At 45.7% G+C, this 18,796-nt stretch overlaps 2 protein-coding genes across 6 annotated transcripts in view; both read right to left on the reverse strand.

The window, feature by feature from the left end:
* Positions 1 to 2,018: 2,018 nt before the first annotated feature.
* Positions 2,019 to 9,981, reverse strand: LOC134330365 (rap guanine nucleotide exchange factor 1-like). The gene is made up of 4 exons (XM_063011462.1): positions 9,895 to 9,981; positions 6,558 to 6,743; positions 3,382 to 3,466; positions 2,019 to 2,265 (listed from the first exon to the last, which is right to left on the reverse strand). Exons 2-4 carry the CDS (start codon positions 6,704 to 6,706, stop codon positions 2,224 to 2,226), a joined length of 276 nt encoding a protein of 91 aa, XP_062867532.1. The 5' UTR covers positions 6,707 to 6,743; positions 9,895 to 9,981; the 3' UTR covers positions 2,019 to 2,223.
* A 121-nt stretch (positions 9,982 to 10,102) lies between these two features.
* rapgef1b (Rap guanine nucleotide exchange factor (GEF) 1b) overlaps positions 10,103 to 18,796 on the reverse strand; it is a 77,387-nt gene continuing 68,693 nt past the window's right edge. For 4 of the 5 annotated variants that reach the window (XM_063011460.1, XM_063011459.1, XM_063011458.1 and 1 more), the window contains one exon: positions 16,999 to 18,018. In XM_063011460.1, coding sequence (XP_062867530.1) covers positions 17,868 to 18,018 — 151 coding nt within the window. In that variant the 3' untranslated portion in view covers positions 16,999 to 17,867. Of the gene's footprint in view, positions 10,185 to 16,998; positions 18,019 to 18,796 lie in introns of those variants that run through there. The other variant, XR_010015000.1, reaches the window with a different exon arrangement.

The raw sequence follows: 18,796 nt of genomic DNA on the forward strand, positions 1-18,796 counted from the left end.
CAATGCATCTATAAAACACATTACATGCGGCGATAAATGCACTGCCCAAGTGTCCCCCTCTCCCCACTGCCTTTCAGTGGCAGGCAGCAGCAAACAGATCATCAGACCAGGCCATGATTGACCAGTTGACCAGATTGTTAGTTAATCATTTACAAGTCAATATTGCCTACATGGACAGTGATAAAAAAAAAAAAAAGTGAACCTGTAAAACTGATGCGTTTGAAAATTTGGGTGCACCTAACTTTTGTGCTGGTGCACCTAAGAAAAAAAGTTAGGCGCACCAGTGCAACCAGTGCAAAAAGTTAGTCTAGAGCCCTGCACCTCGGGCTTCAGTTCTCCTCAGCGATCGCAGCGGACGAAGCGATTAGGAGCTTCTCCAACTTTCGGTGTCGGATTCATTTCGATTCAATCACAAACAGTACAGCTATACAAGTTATTGATTTTGTCTCCTAATGCACTTTATATTTCTTTATTACAGATAATTATCTATTTGGTGGAAATTCAGAATGTCAGCTTTCCAAAGGCCACAGTTGCCTCCAATACATAAAAAGGTAAGTTCACCTTGTCGAAATCTTTCACAAATTATAACGGTAGAACTTACTATGATTTGTACACTCACATTATACATTCATTGTTGTTGAAAACAGGCAAAGAATAAATCTAAGAGACAAGAGCAGCAGAAGAAGGAACTTCAAGACGATGGGAAGAGACAGGAAGTGTCACATCGAGCCCTCGGATGCAGTGAAAAGTGTGCTTGTGGACCTGATTTCAATCGAAAAGGTCGCCGCTACTGAACAGAGAGGTATCACGGTGGCATCTGTGCCGTACTCTCTTAAAACTGACAGATGCCTCGTACTATATACTCAACTTTTAGATTTGGTCTCTCTTGAAATGACTGAGAATGTTATAAAAGAAATCCAGGAATCAGTGAAGGAGCTCAACAAAGAAATTGCTGGTCAACAAGAGCCAGTTCCCATTATCAAAAAGAAGGCAAGAAAGCCAAAGATTTTTAAAACGGTCACTCGGATTTTCCAAAACGTTGGCACTGGAGTGACAAAAATGTACCATAGATTTGTCAACAGAAATAAAGTTTCTGTTTTTGTTGCACCACCTGAAACGGACAGCACCCAGCTGGAGAGTGCACCGGAATTAACTGAAGTGCCCAGTTCAGAAACTTTGGCTTTATTTGGGCCTGCCAAAGTAAGTGAGGAATCTGAGCCTTCTGCTCAAATGCAGGAAGCTCAGCTGGGACCTACTTCATCCCAGGTGGTTAGCAATAGACTCTCCACAGCTGAACTACTCCTTGAACATGAGGAAACTGCAGATCTAACACAGGACAGTGCCCTTAAATGTAGCACGCCCTTGAATTAGACGGACATGCTTCATGTTCCTGGTCCTTCTTTGATTGGGAGCTCTAATAAACCAATCTCGAAACTGGCATCTTCTTTAATTGGGAGCTTTGATAAACCAGTCTCAGAACTGGCATCTCTTAAAGCTCCATCTGATCAGTACATAGATTACAGTGTCCCACATAGCATTCCAGAAAAAGACTCAGCTGATGAGGACACCATCGGCCTGGCTTATATACTGTTATTGCAGCTCCTGGCCAAAATAGTAAAACGGCATCTCTTAACTGCTCCAGACATTTCAAAGAAAGCTGGAGAACTTCTCAGTCAGTTCACCACTGATTTTCCACTTGGGTCTGATCTTGAGAGCTCGAAGGATTCTTCTGGAGCTCTGAGAAACATTTGCCAAACGTTTTACGACGACCTTTTGCATAAGATCGGACTAATGTGTCTAACCGGTCAGGTTCCCACCATTGATGAAGACCTAATCACGTCTCTGGTAAAAGCTGTGAAACAACACACGAGACCTGCTGCTGCCAGTGCTGAGCAAGGAGACAAGAAAGGATGGTTCAGCTTCCTAAAAACCATTAAATTAAAGATGACCCTGAAGGTAATATATTAATCTTTATATTTATATTATATTAAAATAAGCACACACATTTACACACCAGCTGTGATCTGTATATAATTCTCTGCTCTTTTATAATTATTAGAAATCCAAAGTTCAGTCGAACATGGCTGATGTGAAGACCGGTACGTTAACGTTAAGCACTCACACTCATTCCTACACGTATTTTGATTATTGATTATTATGTCACACTAATTTCTACATCTTCCTGTTTCTAGGAGATCGTCCTTCATCAGAGAAACGTCACCCTTAATCAGCAAGCAGACTGACCCCGTTCCTCCTGAAGAAGACCTTAAACATCAGAAGTAGATTAACCAGGAGATAGTTGCATTAAAAAAAATAAAAAAGGCATTCTTATGGTGTGTTGGAATGTGTTCATTCAAAACAAAAGTTTGTCTCATTGAAATAAATGCCAGGGTGACAAAAAGATGAGCTACAGTCTGTAGCTGTTTACTTAAAAATTTAAACTGTACTGTAGACATAGCTTAAAGGTGTCTTCTTCTTACGCCTTACCACCCAACTTTGGGCATAGGCCACGAACAAGTGCTCTCCAGTCATCGCGATTCTGGGCCATCTTTTCCAGTTGTCCCCATGTGTACACCTTGGTTGCAACTGGAGGACCTAGAATTTGCTGATGACCTGGCACTTTTTTCCCACACTCACCAACAAATGCAGGAGAAAACCACAACCATAGCAACTCACTCAGTACGTCTTGGCCTCAATATACACAAAGGGAAGAGCAAGATCCTCAAAATTAACAATAACAACATAACCCCTATCAGGCTAGAGGGAGAAGCACTAGAGGAAGTGGAGAGTTTCACGTTTCTTGGAAGTGTAGTGGACAAAATGGGTGGGACCGATGCCGATGTAAAGGTACGGATTGGAAAGGCAAGGGCAGCTTTCCACCAGCTGAGGAATGTATGGGGATCGTCTGAACTGCCACGCAACATCAAAATCAGGATTTTTAACTCTATGGTGAAGCCTATACTGCTGTATGGCGCGGAGACCTGGAGGACAACAGTCAACACCATGAGTAAAATCCAGACATTTATAAATACCTGCCTCAGGCGGATCCTAAGAATATACTGGCCAATTACTATTAACAACCTGGAGCTGTGGCATCAAACAGGGCAGCAGCCCGTAGAAGAAGAAATCCTCCAAAGAAGATGGAGGTGGGTCGGCCATACCCTTCGCAAACCTGCATCAAATATAACAAGACAGGCCCTCTTCTGGAATCCACAAGGGAAAAGGAAGAGGGGCAGGCCAAGAAACAGCTGGCGCCGTGACCTAGATGCGGATGTGAAGAGGTCGGGGTACACATGGGAGCTTAAAGGTGTATAGGTGTAATATGTTACAAATTCATAGACACAGACAAACACAAACAAACACACACACTTGTTTGTGTACCTCAATTTTGTAAAAGAGCTCAGCATCCAGAAGTGTGAGTTGATCAGCAATTTCATGGCTACGAAAATCATGCAGCGTTCCTGGTCTAAAAACAGAGAAACAACTGAGTTAACTAAATAATACACTAAATAATAATAATAAATATAATAATAATAACAACAACAACAACAACTAAATAATAATAATAATAATAACAACTAAATAAGACATAAGACAACTGCTAGCAGTCAGTACCTGGTGGAGTCCCTGCATGCAGCGAGTGGTTGGGGGTGTGTGTGTGTGTACCTGGTGGAGTCCCCGCATGCAGCGAGTGGTTGGGGGTGTGTGTGTGTGTACCTGGCGGAGTCCCCGCATGCAGCGAGTGGTTGGAGGGTGTGTGTGTGTGTACCTGGTGGAGTCCCCGCATGCAGCGAGTGGTTGGGGGTGTGTGTGTGTGTACCTGGTGGAGTCCCCGCATGCAGCGAGTGGTTGGAGGGTGTGTGTGTGTGTACCTGGCGGAGTCCCCGCATGCAGCGAGTGGTTGGGGGTGTGTGTGTGTGTACCTGGTGGAGTCCCCGCATGCAGCGAGTGGTTGGGGGTGTGTGTGTGTGTACCTGGCGGAGTCCCCGCATGCAGCGAGTGGTTGGAGGGTGTGTGTGTGTGTACCTGGTGGAGTCCCCGCATGCAGCGAGTGGTTGGGGGTGTGTGTGTGTGTACCTGGTGGAGTCCCCGCATGCAGCGAGTGGTTGGGGGTGTGTGTGTGTGTACCTGGCGGAGTCCCCGCATGCAGCGAGTGGTTGGGGGTGTGTGTGTGTGTACCTGGTGGAGTCCCCGCATGCAGCGAGTGGTTGGGGGTGTGTGTGTGTGTGTGTGTGTACCTGGCGGAGTCCCCGCATGCAGCGAGTGGTTGGGGGTGTGTGTGTGTGTACCTGGTGGAGTCCCCGCATGCAGCGAGTGGTTGGAGGGTGTGTGTGTGTGTACCTGGTGGAGTCCCCGCATGCAGCGAGTGGTTGGAGGGTGTGTGTGTGTGTACCTGGCGGAGTCCCCGCATGCAGCGAGTGGTTGGAGGGTGTGTGTGTGTGTGTACCTGGCGGAGTCCCCGCATGCAGCGAGTGGTTGGGGGTGTGTGTGTGTGTACCTGGTGGAGTCCCCGCATGCAGCGAGTGGTTGGGGGTGTGTGTGTGTGTACCTGGCGGAGTCCCCGCATGCAGCGAGTGGTTGGAGGGTGTGTGTGTGTGTACCTGGCGGAGTCCCCGCATGCAGCGAGTGGTTGGGGGGGTGTGTGTGTGTGTACCTGGCGGAGTCCCCGCATGCAGCGAGTGGTTGGGGGTGTGTGTGTGTGTACCTGGTGGAGTCCCCGCATGCAGCGAGTGGTTGGGGGGGTGTGTGTGTGTGTACCTGGCGGAGTCCCCGCATGCAGCGAGTGGTTGGGGGTGTGTGTGTGTGTACCTGGCGGAGTCCCCGCATGCAGCGAGTGGTTGGGGTGTGTGTGTGTGTGTGTGTGTGTACCTGGTGGAGTCCCCGCATGCAGCGAGTGGTTGGGGTGTGTGTGTGTGTGTGTGTGTGTACCTGGTGGAGTCCCCGCATGCAGCGAGTGGTTGGGGTGTGTGTGTGTGTGTGTGTGTGTACCTGGTGGAGTCCCCGCATGCAGCGAGTGGTTGGGGTGTGTGTGTGTGTGTGTGTGTGTACCTGGTGGAGTCCCCGCATGCAGCGAGTGGTTGGGGTGTGTGTGTGTGTGTGTGTGTACCTGGTGGAGTCCCCGCATGCAGTGAGTGGTTGGGGTGTGTGTGTGTGTGTGTGTGTGTGTACCTGGTGGAGTCCCCGCATGCAGTGAGTGGTTGGGGTGTGTGTGTGTGTGTGTGTGTGTGTGTGTACCTGGTGGAGTCCCCGCATGCAGCGAGTGGTTGGGGTGTGTGTGTGTGTGTGTGTGTGTACCTGGTGGAGTCCCCGCATGCAGCGAGTGGTTGGGGTGTGTGTGTGTGTGTGTGTGTACCTGGTGGAGTCCCCGCATGCAGTGAGTGGTTGGGGTGTGTGTGTGTGTGTGTGTGTGTGTGTGTACCTGGTGGAGTCCCCGCATGCAGTGAGTGGTTGGGGTGTGTGTGTGTGTGTGTGTGTGTGTGTGTGTGTGTACCTGGTGGAGTCCCCGCATGCAGCGAGTGGTTGGGGTGTGTGTGTGTGTGTGTGTGTGTGTGTGTACCTGGTGGAGTCCCCGCATGCAGTGAGTGGTTGGGGTGTGTGTGTGTGTGTGTGTGTGTGTGTGTACCTGGTGGAGTCCCCGCATGCAGTGAGTGGTTGGGGTGTGTGTGTGTGTGTGTGTGTACCTGGCGGAGACCCCACGTGCAGCGAGTGGTTGGGGTGTGTGTGTGTGTGTGTGTGTGTGTGTGTACCTGGTGGAGTCCCCGCATGCAGTGAGTGGTTGGGGTGTGTGTGTGTGTGTGTGTGTGTGTGTGTACCTGGTGGAGTCCCCGCATGCAGTGAGTGGTTGGGGTGTGTGTGTGTGTGTGTGTGTACCTGGTGGAGTCCCCGCATGCAGTGAGTGGTTGGGGTGTGTGTGTGTGTGTGTGTGTACCTGGCGGAGACCCCACGTGCAGCGAGTGGTTGGGGTGTGTGTGTGTGTGTGTGTGTGTGTGTGTACCTGGTGGAGTCCCCGCATGCAGCGAGTGGTTGGGGTGTGTGTGTGTACCTGGCGGAGACCCCACGTGCAGCGAGTGGTTGGGGTGTGTGTGTGTGTGTGTGTGTGTGTGTGTGTACCTGGTGGAGTCCCCGCATGCAGCGAGTGGTTGGGGTGTGTGTGTGTACCTGGCGGAGACCCCACGTGCAGCGAGTGGTTGGGGTGTGTGTGTGTACCTGGCGGAGACCCCACGTGCAGCGAGTGGTTGGGGTGTGTGTGTGTGTACCTGGTGGAGTCCCCACGTGCAGCGAGTGGTTGGGGTGTGTGTGTGTGTACCTGGCGGAGACCCCACGTGCAGCGAGTGGTTGGGGTGTGTGTGTGTGTACCTGGCGGAGACCCCACGTGCAGCGAGTGGTTGGGGTGTGTGTGTGTGTACCTGGTGGAGTCCCCACGTGCAGCGAGTGGTTGGGGTGTGTGTGTGTGTGTACCTGGCGGAGACCCCACGTGCAGCGAGTGGTTGGGGTGTGTGTGTGTGTACCTGGCGGAGTCCCCGCATGCAGCGAGTGGTTGGGGTGTGTGTGTGTACCTGGCGGAGACCCCACGTGCAGCGAGTGGTTGGAGGATGTGTGTGTGCTGCAGCAGCCTCTTTTGCTCCACTTTATCCAGAATGTTCTTCCGGAGGACGCGAGCCAGACTCAGCTCACTGTTACACACTAAGCGGAAGACCAGATCCATCAGCTGTCGTATGATGTCCTCCGTCAGCTCCACCACACTGAAAGAGTCCAAATCAACTATAAGTGCCAGAAACAGAAGCATACTGACACACTGTAGAGCCACAAGTATGAGGACACCTGACCATGAGCTTGCTGGACATCCTTTTCCAAAACCATGAATATTATACAAACGGAGTTGATTCTTTTGTCTGTTGGAATTTGTGCCCATTTCTTTAATAGGGTTTATTTATTTTACTAAGATTCTAACATGTTTTACACAGACAAAGGAGGAAACCCGAGTATCCGGAGGAAATACTCAGGGACACAGGGAGAACATGCAAACTCCACGCAGATAGGACCCAGACTGCTCCATCTGGGAATTGAACCCAGGACCTTCTTGCTGTGAGATGACAGTGCTACGCACCGAGCCACCATGCTGCCCATATAATAGTGTTGCCACAAAACTGCAAGCATTTAATTAATTTCATAGTATTGATTTTATAACTGTTAGCAAAGGGTGTGGCTGAAACACCTGAGGGTGGAACGGTGGCTCAGTGGGTAGCACTGTCGCCTCACAGAAAGAAGGTCCTGGGTTCAATCCCCAGGTGGGGCGGTCCGAGAGTCCAAAAACATGCAGTCAAGTTAATTGGAGACACTGAATTGCCCTGTGGGTGTATGTGTCTGCCCTGTGGTGGACTGGGGCGCCAGGGTGGTGTTGTGTGCCTTTTCCGCATTGAGGGGCTGGGATGGGCTCCTGAAGGGTATTCACATACATTTGGCCATACGGTACATGTACAGGGGTTGGACAAAATAACTGAAACACCTGGTTTTAGACCACAATAATTTATTAGTATGGTGTAGGGCCTCCTTTTGCGGCCAATACAGCGTCAATTCGTCATATACAAGTCCTGCACAGTGGTCAGAGGGATTTTAAGCCATTCTTCTTGCAGGATAGTGGCCAGGTCACTACGTGATGCTGGTGGAGGAAAACGTTTCCTGACTCGCTTCTCCAAAACACCCCAAAGTGGCTCAATAATATTTAGATCTGGTGACTGTGCAGGCCATGGGAGATGTTCAACTTCACTTTCATGTTCATCAAACCAATCTTTCACCAGTCTTGCTGTGTGTATTGGTGCATTGTCATCCTGATACACGGCACCGCCATTGGATGCACATGGTCCTCCAGAATGGTTCGGTAGTCCTTGGCAGTGACGCGCCCATCTAGCACAAGTATTGGGCCAAGGGAATGCCATGATATGGCAGCCCAAACCATCACTGATCCACCCCCATGCTTCACTCTGGGCATGCAACAGTCTGGGTGGTACGCTTCTTTGGGGCTTCTCCACACCGTAACTCTCCCGGATGTGGGGAAAACAGTAAAGGTGGACTCATCAGAGAACAATACATGTTTCACATTGTCCACAGCCCAAGATTTGCGCTCCTTGCACCATTGAAACCGACGTTTGGCATCGGCACGAGTGACCAAAGGTTTGGCTATAGCAGCCCGGCCGTGTATATTGACCCTGTGGAGCTCCCGACGGACAGTTCTGGTGGAAACAGGAGAGTTGAGGTGCACATTTAATTCTGCCGTGATTTGGGCAGCCGTGCTTTTATGTTTTTTGGATACAATCCGGGTTAGCACCCGAACATCCCTTTCAGACAGCTTCCTCTTGCGTCCACAGTTAATCCTGTTGGATGTGGTTTGTCCTTCTTGGTGGTATGCTGACATTACCCTGGATACCGTGGCTCTTGATACATCACAAAGACTTGCTGTCTTGATCACAGATGCGCCAGCAAGACGTGCACCAACAATTTGTCCTCTTTTGAACTCTGGTATGTCACCCATAATGTTGTGTGCATTGCAATATTTTGAGCAAAACTGTGCTCTTACCCTGCTAATTGAACCTTCACACTCTGCTCTTACTGGTGCAATGTGCAATTAATGAAGATTGGCCACCAGACTGGTCCAATTTAGCCATGAAACCTCCCACACTAAAATGACAGGTGTTTCAGTTTCATTGTCCAACCCCTGTAGATATACAGTGGTACCTCTAGATACGAGCTGCACCACATACGAGCTTTTCGAGATCCGAGCCGAGGCTCGGACAAAATTTCTGCTCTAGATACGAGCCCAGATCCAAGATACGAGCCGGGCTGGAGCTTCGGGGACGCTACCGCTAGTTTGCGCGTAGACACAAGGAAGCCGTTTCAAAGGAATTTCCCTACTACTGTACTACTACTAGTGTTACCTTTTTCTGATTTATGTCTCTCGACCGTGGTCGTGACGACTCAGGGGAGCTGTTTCACCTGTTAGCTCCTGGGCCAGAACGGTGTTTTGCTTTCCACCCGTTCTGGGGTAATACCCAACTTTTAGTTCATTTTCACCAAAACAGGACTACCTGTAACGAAGTGTTATTATAACAGTTTGGGTATAACACCGAAAATGAAACTGAGTGGCCGTGTTAAATAAAAGAAAATAAACATAAACGGTGTTAAGGAGCGAGAGGAGAAAGTTTAACGTGCTGCCCCCGGCTACACAGCGACTACAACAACATGCAATACAATACCCATAATGCAATGTGTTTTCAAAACATGAACCCCTTACTTTCCCAACCCTCGGGCCCACAATCCTCTAGCATCCCCTCATCCCGTTCTTTTCATGGGTCCCAAGTTTTGTTTAAAGTGTAAGAAAGGTATCTCTTCCTCCCTCCCTCTCTCTCCTCAGCCGCGCTCATCTGTCGCCAAGGTAAGATTACAGTACCGTATTTTACACATTTTTCTTACTGGTTTTTTAATACATTTTTCTTTTATTTATTTATTTTGTTATGTTTTATATGTTTATACATGTGTTTTTCTTCATTAAAAACGTATATTTTTTCACAATTTAAGATATTTTGGGGACTTGTCAGAGGGCTGGAACGGATTAATTCTATTTCCTTTATTTTAAATGGGGAAAATTAGTTCGAGATACGAGCTGCTCTACTTACGAGCTCGGCTCTGGAACGAATTAAACTCGTATCTAGAGGTACCACTGTAATAACATATCTCTGTATTGTAATAAACTGTACTGAAACATGGGCGCTCTGGCAACACAGCATTAATTACGCCAACCCACTACCGCTAGGATCCAGGGTTTTCGGACAGACCCTTTGTGAAAATGATGTGCATGCTTTGATTGACCAACTGTGTTGTGCAGACGTGAAAACTCACCAGAGCTCGTCCACCACCCGCACGAGCACGAAGAAAGTGTTTTTACTGACCCGCTTCTTAAACGTGTCTGGACTGTGGCAGAAACTGGTGTATGTGTAGCAGGGTTAAAGAGATAACACGCTAAAATAAGAGCACATGCACACAGATGGACAAGCGTCGATGCAAAAAGACTCAACTCTTGTCGATCAAACAGAGTAAAGGATATCTGTAATGTAATTTTTTGATGAGGTCTTCTGGAGTGATGAAGGTTCTGTAGGTAGTTAAAAAAGCTTCACAGTACAACACCAGATCTGAAACACAGCGGAAACAAAATAAACAAAATAACAAAACCAAGCAATCATAGTCTGTTCAAAACATTTGAATGTTAGTTTATTTATTTTATTGGGATTTTAACGTCATGTTTTACACACTTCGGTTACATTCATGACAGGACAGGTAGTTACTGGTTACACAAGATTCATCAGTTCAGTTGTATCTCCAATTCACCTCAGTTGCTCTTTGGACCCATGAAGACATGGGAAGTACATGCAAACTCCACACAGAAAAGACCCGGACTACCTGGGAGGCACAGTGGCTAAGTGGGTCGCCTCACAGTAAGCAGGTCCTGGGTAGGGTCGGGCGGTATTGCCGATTTTCATACCGTCATACCGTCTTCAGGAAATACCGTGGTATACGGTATTACCGGGATTTGGGGAGGGGGCAGCCATAACATTAAAACCACCTCCTTGTTTCTACACTCACTGTCCATTTTATCAGCTCCACTTACCATATAGAAGCACTTTGTAGTTCTACAATTACTGACTGACTGACTGCATGCTTTGTGAGCCCCCTTTCATGCTGTTCTTCAATGGTCAGGTATTATTTAGGTGGTGGATCATTCTCAGTACTGCAGTGTTAAAAGTTGTGCGCGCTAGTTTTGACATTGATGTGGCGCCATAAAAATTCCTTCTTTCCTTCCATTCTACACAGCATTCTCAACCCGTGAGTCCATTTTGAACGAATGTATAACGAACGGACTAGTGAATTATAAAGCATTATAAATAATAAAGGGAAGATGGAGACTATGCTAAGCTAACTGAGGGACAATTTGGAATTTGACGGTTGAGTCATTATACTGGCGCGCGCGCTCTCACCCTTTAATTACACGTTTGTTTGTTTCGTTCGTTTTTAATTTTCACCAACCAACCAAACTTTAAGAAGCCATTAAGCACCTAAAACACGAATAAAAGAGTAAACAGTTGTTGTACTTACAGTTTTTGTTTTTTGTGAGCTCTGTGTAAAGCTAAGTTTATACATAACAAATCGCAACTGGCGCGAGGGCGCACGCCAAAAATGACGCAGTCGCGGTGGCTCCGCCCATGCGCTGTCGCTGTCGGATTGGGACTGCAGTAAAGTTAGTTTAAGACTACATACTACAAAAAATATTTTATAATAATTTTAAGATTACATGTAAATGTTACATTTAAAGAAAAATTTAAATGAAACCGCTGATCGAGCCCTCACTTCAGCCAACGCGTCATAAAAGTCCATTAAAGTCTTGTAATGTATTGAAGAATTAATGTCAAACTATTTTTATACAAACACATCAATGTTTCCCATCTACTACAAACTATATGTATATATATATATATACAGTGTATCACAAAAGTGAGTACACCCCTCACATTTCTGCAAATATTTTATTATATCTTTTCATGGGACAACACTATAGACATGAAACTTGGATATAACTTAGAGTAGTCAGTGTACAACTTGTATAGCAGTGTAGATTTACTGTCTTCTGAAAATAACTCAACACACAGCCATTAATGTCTAAATAGCTGGCAACATAAGTGAGTACACCCCACAGTGAACATGTCCAAATTGTGCCCAAAGTGTCAATATTTTGTGTGACCACCATTATTATCCAGCACTGCCTTAACCCTCCTGGGCATGGAATTCACCAGAGCTGCACAGGTTGCTACTGGAATCCTCTTCCACTCCTCCATGATGACATCACGGAGCTGGTGGATGTTAGACACCTTGAACTCCTCCACCTTCCACTTGAGGATGCGCCACAGGTGCTCAATTGGGTTTAGTCCATCACCTTTACCTTCAGCTTCCTCAGCAAGGCAGTTGTCATCTTGGAGGTTGTGTTTGGGGTCGTTATCCTGTTGGAAAACTGCCATGAGGCCCAGTTTTCGAAGGGAGGGGATCATGCTCTGTTTCAGAATGTCACAGTACATGTTGGAATTCATGTTTCCCTCAATGAACTGCAGCTCCCCAGTGCCAGCAACACTCATGCAGCCCAAGACCATGATGCTACCACCACCATGCTTGACTGTAGGCAAGATACAGTTGTCTTGGTACTTCTCACCAGGGCGCCGCCACACATGCTGGACACCATCTGAGCCAAACAAGTTTATCTTGGTCTCGTCAGACCACAGGGCATTCCAGTAATCCATGTTCTTGGAGTGCTTGTTTTCAGCAAACTGTTTGCTGGCTTTCTTGTGCGTCAGCTTCCTTCTGGGATGACGACCATGCAGACCGAGTTGATGCAGTGTGTGGCGTATGGTCTGAGCACTGACAGGCTGACCTCCCACGTCTTCAACCTCTGCAGCAATGCTGGCAGCACTCATGTGTCTATTTTTTAAAGCCAACCTCTGGATATGACGCCGAACACGTGGACTCGACTTCTTTGGTCGACCCTGGCGAAGCCTGTTCCGAGTGGAACCTGTCCTGGAAAACCGCTGTATGACCTTGGCCACCATGCTGTAGCTCAGTTTCAGGGTGTTAGCAATCTTCTTATAGCCCAGGCCATCTTTGTGGAGAGCAACAATTCGATTTCTCACATCCTCAGAGAGTTCTTTGCCATGAGGTGCCATGTTGAATATCCAGTGGCCAGTATGAGAGAATTGTACCCAAAACACCAAATTTAACAGCCCTGCTCCCCATTTACACCTGGGACCTTGACACATGACACCAGGGAGGGACAACGACACATTTGGGCACAATTTGGACATGTTCACTGTGGGGTGTACTCACTTATGTTGCCAGCTATTTAGACATTAATGGCTGTGTGTTGAGTTATTTTCAGAAGACAGTAAATCTACACTGCTATACAAGCTGTACACTGACTACTCTTAAGTTATATCCAAGTTTCATGTCTATAGTGTTGTCCCATGAAAAGATATGAAATATTTGCAGAAATGTGAGGGGTGTACTCACTTTTGTGATACACTGTATATATATATTTATTTATTTATTTTGTATTAATTTTAAATCAGTAAAACTGTGATAATTTCATATTGGAGATGAATAAATCTAACATTTCTCAATATTTTTTGGCATTCTTATATGCAAACAATCAATGTTCCTCACCTACTAAAACCCTTGTTTTTTATTGTAATTTATTTTATAATAAATGTATATTAAAGATAAATAAATATATTAAAGTCTGATATGATTTGATGAATTAATGTCAAACTATTTTTATAAACACATATTAATGTCCCTCACATCCTACAAACATTGTTTTATAGAAACTGCTTTTTTATTTTAATTTATAATTAAGATCAGTAAATCGATAATCAGTGTATATATTTCAGCATTTAGCAGACGCTTTTATCCAAAGCGACTTACACAATGAGCAACTGAAGGTTAAGGGCCTTGCTCAGGGACCCAACAGTGGTAACTTGGTGGTGGCAGGGCTTGAACTGGCAACTTTCTGTTTACTAGTCCAGTACCTTAACCACTGAGCTATCACTGCCCTTGTATATTAGAGATACATCTATTAAACTCTGATATACACAGTGCATCACAGTTGCAGGGCTGTTTTGGCAGCAAAAGGGTGACCAACACAATATTAGGAAGGTGGTCATAATTTTATGCCTCATCGGTGTATACAATAAAAGGGTCTTGCTCAAGGGCCCAACAGAGGCTACCACTGCCCCACCACTATAAACAACGCTGTAGTCTAGGAATACAAATAGGAAATGCTGTTTGTTTGTTTTTTTTAAGCTTGTTGAGTCTTTCGACTTTTAAGGTTCTATTTTGAGAGTGGTGTACACATAAACACCAAGACGATGTTAAACTGTAAATCTGGACTACCAAAGCTAAACCTGTGGTTTAAAGAAAAGACAATTAGCCTATGTGCACTGAAGTCGCAAGGTAAGCTTGCATTTTTAATAGAACAGAATTCTAGCACCTACCTAACGCACATGTAATCCCACTATGATTCAAATGTATGTGGACACCCAATGCTAAATGTGTATAAAAGCAGTTACATGGTAAGAGGTTGGAACAGGTCCATTTCTCTTTCAGCAGGGCTGTGTTTACAGCCATGCACAAAGCAAGGTCCAAAAAAGACTTGATTCGGACACATCGACCTCACAAACCACCTTAAGGATGAATGGGAATATCAACTGTAAACCAGGCTCTCTTGTCCAGCAGCGGAATATTCTGTGCATATTGTCTCAGACGTTTGTTTATTAGGTAAACCCACGCAGACACGAGGAGAACATGCAAACTCCACACAGAAAGGACCTGGACCGCCCCACCTTGGGATCGAATTACAGTTCTAGACTGATGACACCTTATATTAAAGTCTTGTTCTGCTTTATTCTATTTATTCCTTCTGAACCGTTTCTGCATTGTGATTGATTTTGAAGCACTTTTTGCAGACTTGATCGCAGCATTTTAAATTCACATTTCCATTAAACTTTATACCATTTTAAAATAGAAATGTTTATTTGAAATGACTGAAGTAGGTTTTGAAGTCATATGTAGCTGCCTTACCCATACATAACATTGTAGTAATAATAATAGAGTATTTATGAGTATTAACATGCTGCTCTGATAACCACAGATTCTATGTGGATCTATTGTACATTGATTTGAAATTGTCTGTTTTTTCTTACAGATTTGAACATGTTATTTTTTTGGTCAAAGCATTTTATCCATCATTTCTTTGTACGTTTGTCATTTAAATAAAGATTCATGTTAATTAACAAATCACAGATTGTTGTTTTTATTGCGTTTTTCAAAATGTCTTAGTGTCTCTATCTGCTAATCAGGGTCCTTACACAGCATTTGAAGACCCCACCCCACATGTCTGCTGCAGGCACTGCCAATTATGTCCGCTAGATGACGCCCAGCTGACCGGTGGCAATACCGAGTTTCGAACCAAGGAGTTCAGAATCTCGGCGCTGGTGTGCTAGCGGAACATCCCACCTGGGCACCTCCAACTTATCTATTTTGAATTCATTCTTTTATTGTAAATATCATGGTCTTAATGTAGCCATCATTAGTGGCGCCCAGGTGGGGCAGCGGGATATTCCGCTAGCACACCAGTGCCGAAATTCTGAGCTCCGAGATTCAGTTTAGAACTCGATGTTGCCACCGGTCAGCTGGGTGCCATCTAGCAGGCATAATCAGCAGTGCCTGCAGCAGACTCTAATTGGCTTCAGAGTCTGCTAGTGCGGGATGACCGGACTATGTGAGTGTGGTCTTTAAACGCGGTGCGAGGACCCTGATTGGCGGATAGAGGTGCATGTGCTGAAGCATGGGTGAATAAGAAAGGCTCCCAATGCAATTAGGGATCCCCAGCAGCGGAAGACAATTTGATTACAATAAATCGAGAAAAAAATGGGAGAAAATGCATAAATAAAATAGAAAAAAATGTACATTTACAGATACAGGGGTTGGACAAAATAACTGAAACACCTGTCATTTTAGTGTGGGAGGTTTCATGGCTAAATTGGACCAGTCTGGTGGCCAATCTTCATTAATTGCACATTTCACCAGTAAGAGCAGAGTGTGAAGGTTCAATTAGCAGGGTAAGAGCACAGTTTTGCTCAAAATATTGCAATGCACACAACATTATGGGTGACATACCAGAGTTCAAAAGAGGACAAATTGTTGGTGCACGTCTTGCTGGCGCATCTGTGACCAAGACAGCAAGTCTTTGTGATGTATCAAGAGCCACGGTATCCAGGGTAATGTCAGCATACCACCAAGAAGGACAAACCACATCCAACAGGATTAACTGTGGACGCAAGAGGAAGCTGTCTGAAAGGGATGTTCGGGTGCTAACCCGGATTGTATCCAAAAAACATAAAACCACGGCTGCCCAAATCACGGCAGAATTAAATGTGCACCTCAACTCTCCTGTTTCCACCAGAACTGTCCGTCGGGAGCTCCACAGGGTCAATATACACGGCCGGGCTGCTATAGCCAAACCTTTGGTCACTCGTGCCAATGCCAAACGTCGGTTTCAATAGTGCAAGGAGCGCAAATCTTGGGCTGTGGACAATGTGAAACATGTATTGTTCTCTGATGAGTCCACCTTTACTGTTTTCCCCACATCCGGGAGAGTTACGGTGTGGAGAAGCCCCAAAGAAGCATACCACCCAGACTGTTGCATGCCCAGAGTGAAGCATGGGGGTGGATCAGTGATGGTTTGGGCTGCCATATCATGGCATTCCCTTGGCCCAATACTTGTGCTAGATGGGCGCATCACTGCCAAGGACTACCGAACCATTCTGGAGGACCATGTGCATCCAATGGCGGTGCCGTGTATCAGGATGACAATGCACCAATACACACAGCAAGACTGGTGAAAGATTGGTTTGATGAACATGAAAGTGAAGTTGAACATCTCCCATGGCCTGCACAGTCACCAGATCTAAATATTATTGAGCCACTTTGGGGTGTTTTGGAGAAGCGAGTCAGGAAACGTTTTCCTCCACCAGCATCACGTAGTGACCTGGCCACTATCCTGCAAGAAGAAATCCCTCTGACCACTGTGCAGGACTTGTATATGTCATTTCCAAGACTAATTGACGCTGTATTGGCCGCAAAAGGAGGCCCTACACCATACTAATAAATTATTGTGGTCTAAAACCAGGTGTTTCAGTTATTTTGTCCAACCCCTGTATATATAACCGATCAACAGTTAATATCTCTTTTTTTGTACTGTTTCAATCAAATATCTGTAAAAGACAGTTTACTAATAACTGTTGTTCATTTTTATCCATATTTTTATATGAATGAACAAAAACAGTTGTAAACTTCACTGTACTTTGGACCATGTAGGAAACTGACATGCGCACTCATACACACTCATAGTCAGAGCAGGTTTATTGGAGTTGGAGAGTAAAGCACAATATGCGGTAGGCAAAATAAAAATCCCAGGAGTAGGTAAACAACCACACACATCACATGCACACACGCACGCGCACACACACACACACACACACACACACACACACACACACACACTTATTAACAAAAATCACAGTATTGTCAGTCCTGGAGTTTTTGCTTTTTGTTAGTCTTTTTTTAGTGCATAAATTGTTTAAAGATAAAAAAAATCTCTTCTTTATATACGTGGATAATACACACCTTTACATCATCATACATTTAATATAATACAGCATATCGCATACACATGATCCCAAAAAATGTCAAATATAAAAAAAAAAAAAAAAACTGGCACTGAAATTCTGTTATCTGGCAACCTGGAGCCACATGACAGACTGTGATGATCTGTCACAATCTGTTCATCAAACAGGGGAAAACACATGACCATTTACCTCCTGTCCTGTTGCCTCACACTAAACTGGAATTCACTGCAGCCAGTGGTGCATTATGGGTAACCCCAGTCTGCTGAGTCTTTAGTGTGTTCATCGTTGCAGTAGACACAGTGAATCAGAACAAGCAAGCCCTTCTGGCGGTGCGCTGTCTCTCTCTCTTACACACACACACACAAGCAAATATACAGGTTAAGTCCTCTGTGTGTGTGTGTTTGTGTGTATATATTAATATAGAACCTCCCTTCTTGGAAGTCAATATTGCCGTTTTGCCGCTCTGTTCATTGACGGGTTTGCGTCAATCAACAAGCCCGGAGCTTGTCTAAGATTCCCATGATTCTATATGTCCAGTTAGTAGAAGCTTCTCAATCCATTTACTGCATTTGACTGCATGAACCAGGACTAAGTTTTCTCATCGCGCTCGGTGCGTCGGCGCGTGATGTTACGTGGTTTGATTTTCAGCGAGAGCTCCCACAGCGCCTCCTCAGCCAGGTGGTCGCTGAAGTCGTTGAAGAACGCCACAATGTCGTCGTTGCGCTTCAGCTCGTAGTGTCTGCACGTGGAAAACAAAGAGAAACGAATATTCAGTACGGGCTAGCACCATTTTTACATAGACTGTCGAGTCACATTATAACCACCAGCTAATATCCCGGAGTACCAGCGTGGACAGCAGCTAGACGGGGTGGGAGTGACTCAATAAGGTCCTGGCAGGTTGTCACAGGTATCTGGAGCCATGCTGACTACAGTGCATAGAGCAATCGAGGTGGTCACACAGACGCTCAATTGGGTTCAAGTCTGGGGAATTAGGGGCCGCTTAGGTGGCGCAGCGGTTAAAATATGCTAGCACACCAGAGCTGGGTTTTTGAATACATCAACAATTAGCTGTTGTTCATAGGGTTATGCCAAGTTCACACTACACGACTTTCCAAGTCGTCAGGTCGCTGTACAGTTCACACTACACGGCTGAATCTTTTGCACTCGGGAGTCCTTCAGTCGGTGTATATTTCACACTACACGACTGATCGGCGATAGGGGGTTTCACACTACACGATCCATCACCAACTGGAATCGAAGACGAGCTTCTCTGCTCTCCCTTTTTTTTTTTTTTTTTTTTTACAAAAACACACGTGAGGAGTGACGAGAAGTTTAATGATACCATGTCCAAAAATGCACGTCAACAAATAGCGAGAGATCAAAGTTTGTGCGCGTAAAATCAAAGAGAAAAAATAAATGAATCTGAGTGGATTTGGCAACACGAACAGTATATGGATTGTTCTGTAGTAAGTTGGAGGTTAATTAATAATTTTGCAATGCAGCGTGGGTATTATGTT

Source organism: Trichomycterus rosablanca, chromosome 16 (genome assembly GCF_030014385.1).
Source record: "Trichomycterus rosablanca isolate fTriRos1 chromosome 16, fTriRos1.hap1, whole genome shotgun sequence".
Lineage (NCBI taxonomy): Eukaryota > Metazoa > Chordata > Actinopteri > Siluriformes > Trichomycteridae > Trichomycterus > Trichomycterus rosablanca.

Excerpts from the sequence above, each read along its gene's own strand:
- LOC134330365 (XM_063011462.1), bottom strand. The coding sequence starts at position 6,706 with ATGGATCTGGTCTTCCGCTTAGTGTGTAACAGTGAGCTGAGTCTGGCT. Across the intron at positions 3,467-6,557 it reads GCACGTGGGGTCTCCGCCAG|ACCAGGAACGCTGCATGATT; the intron begins GTACACACACAC and ends CTCTGTTTTTAG. Across the intron at positions 2,266-3,381 it reads AGCTCTTTTACAAAATTGAG|GTCTTCTTCAGGAGGAACGG; the intron begins GTACACAAACAA and ends CTGATGTTTAAG.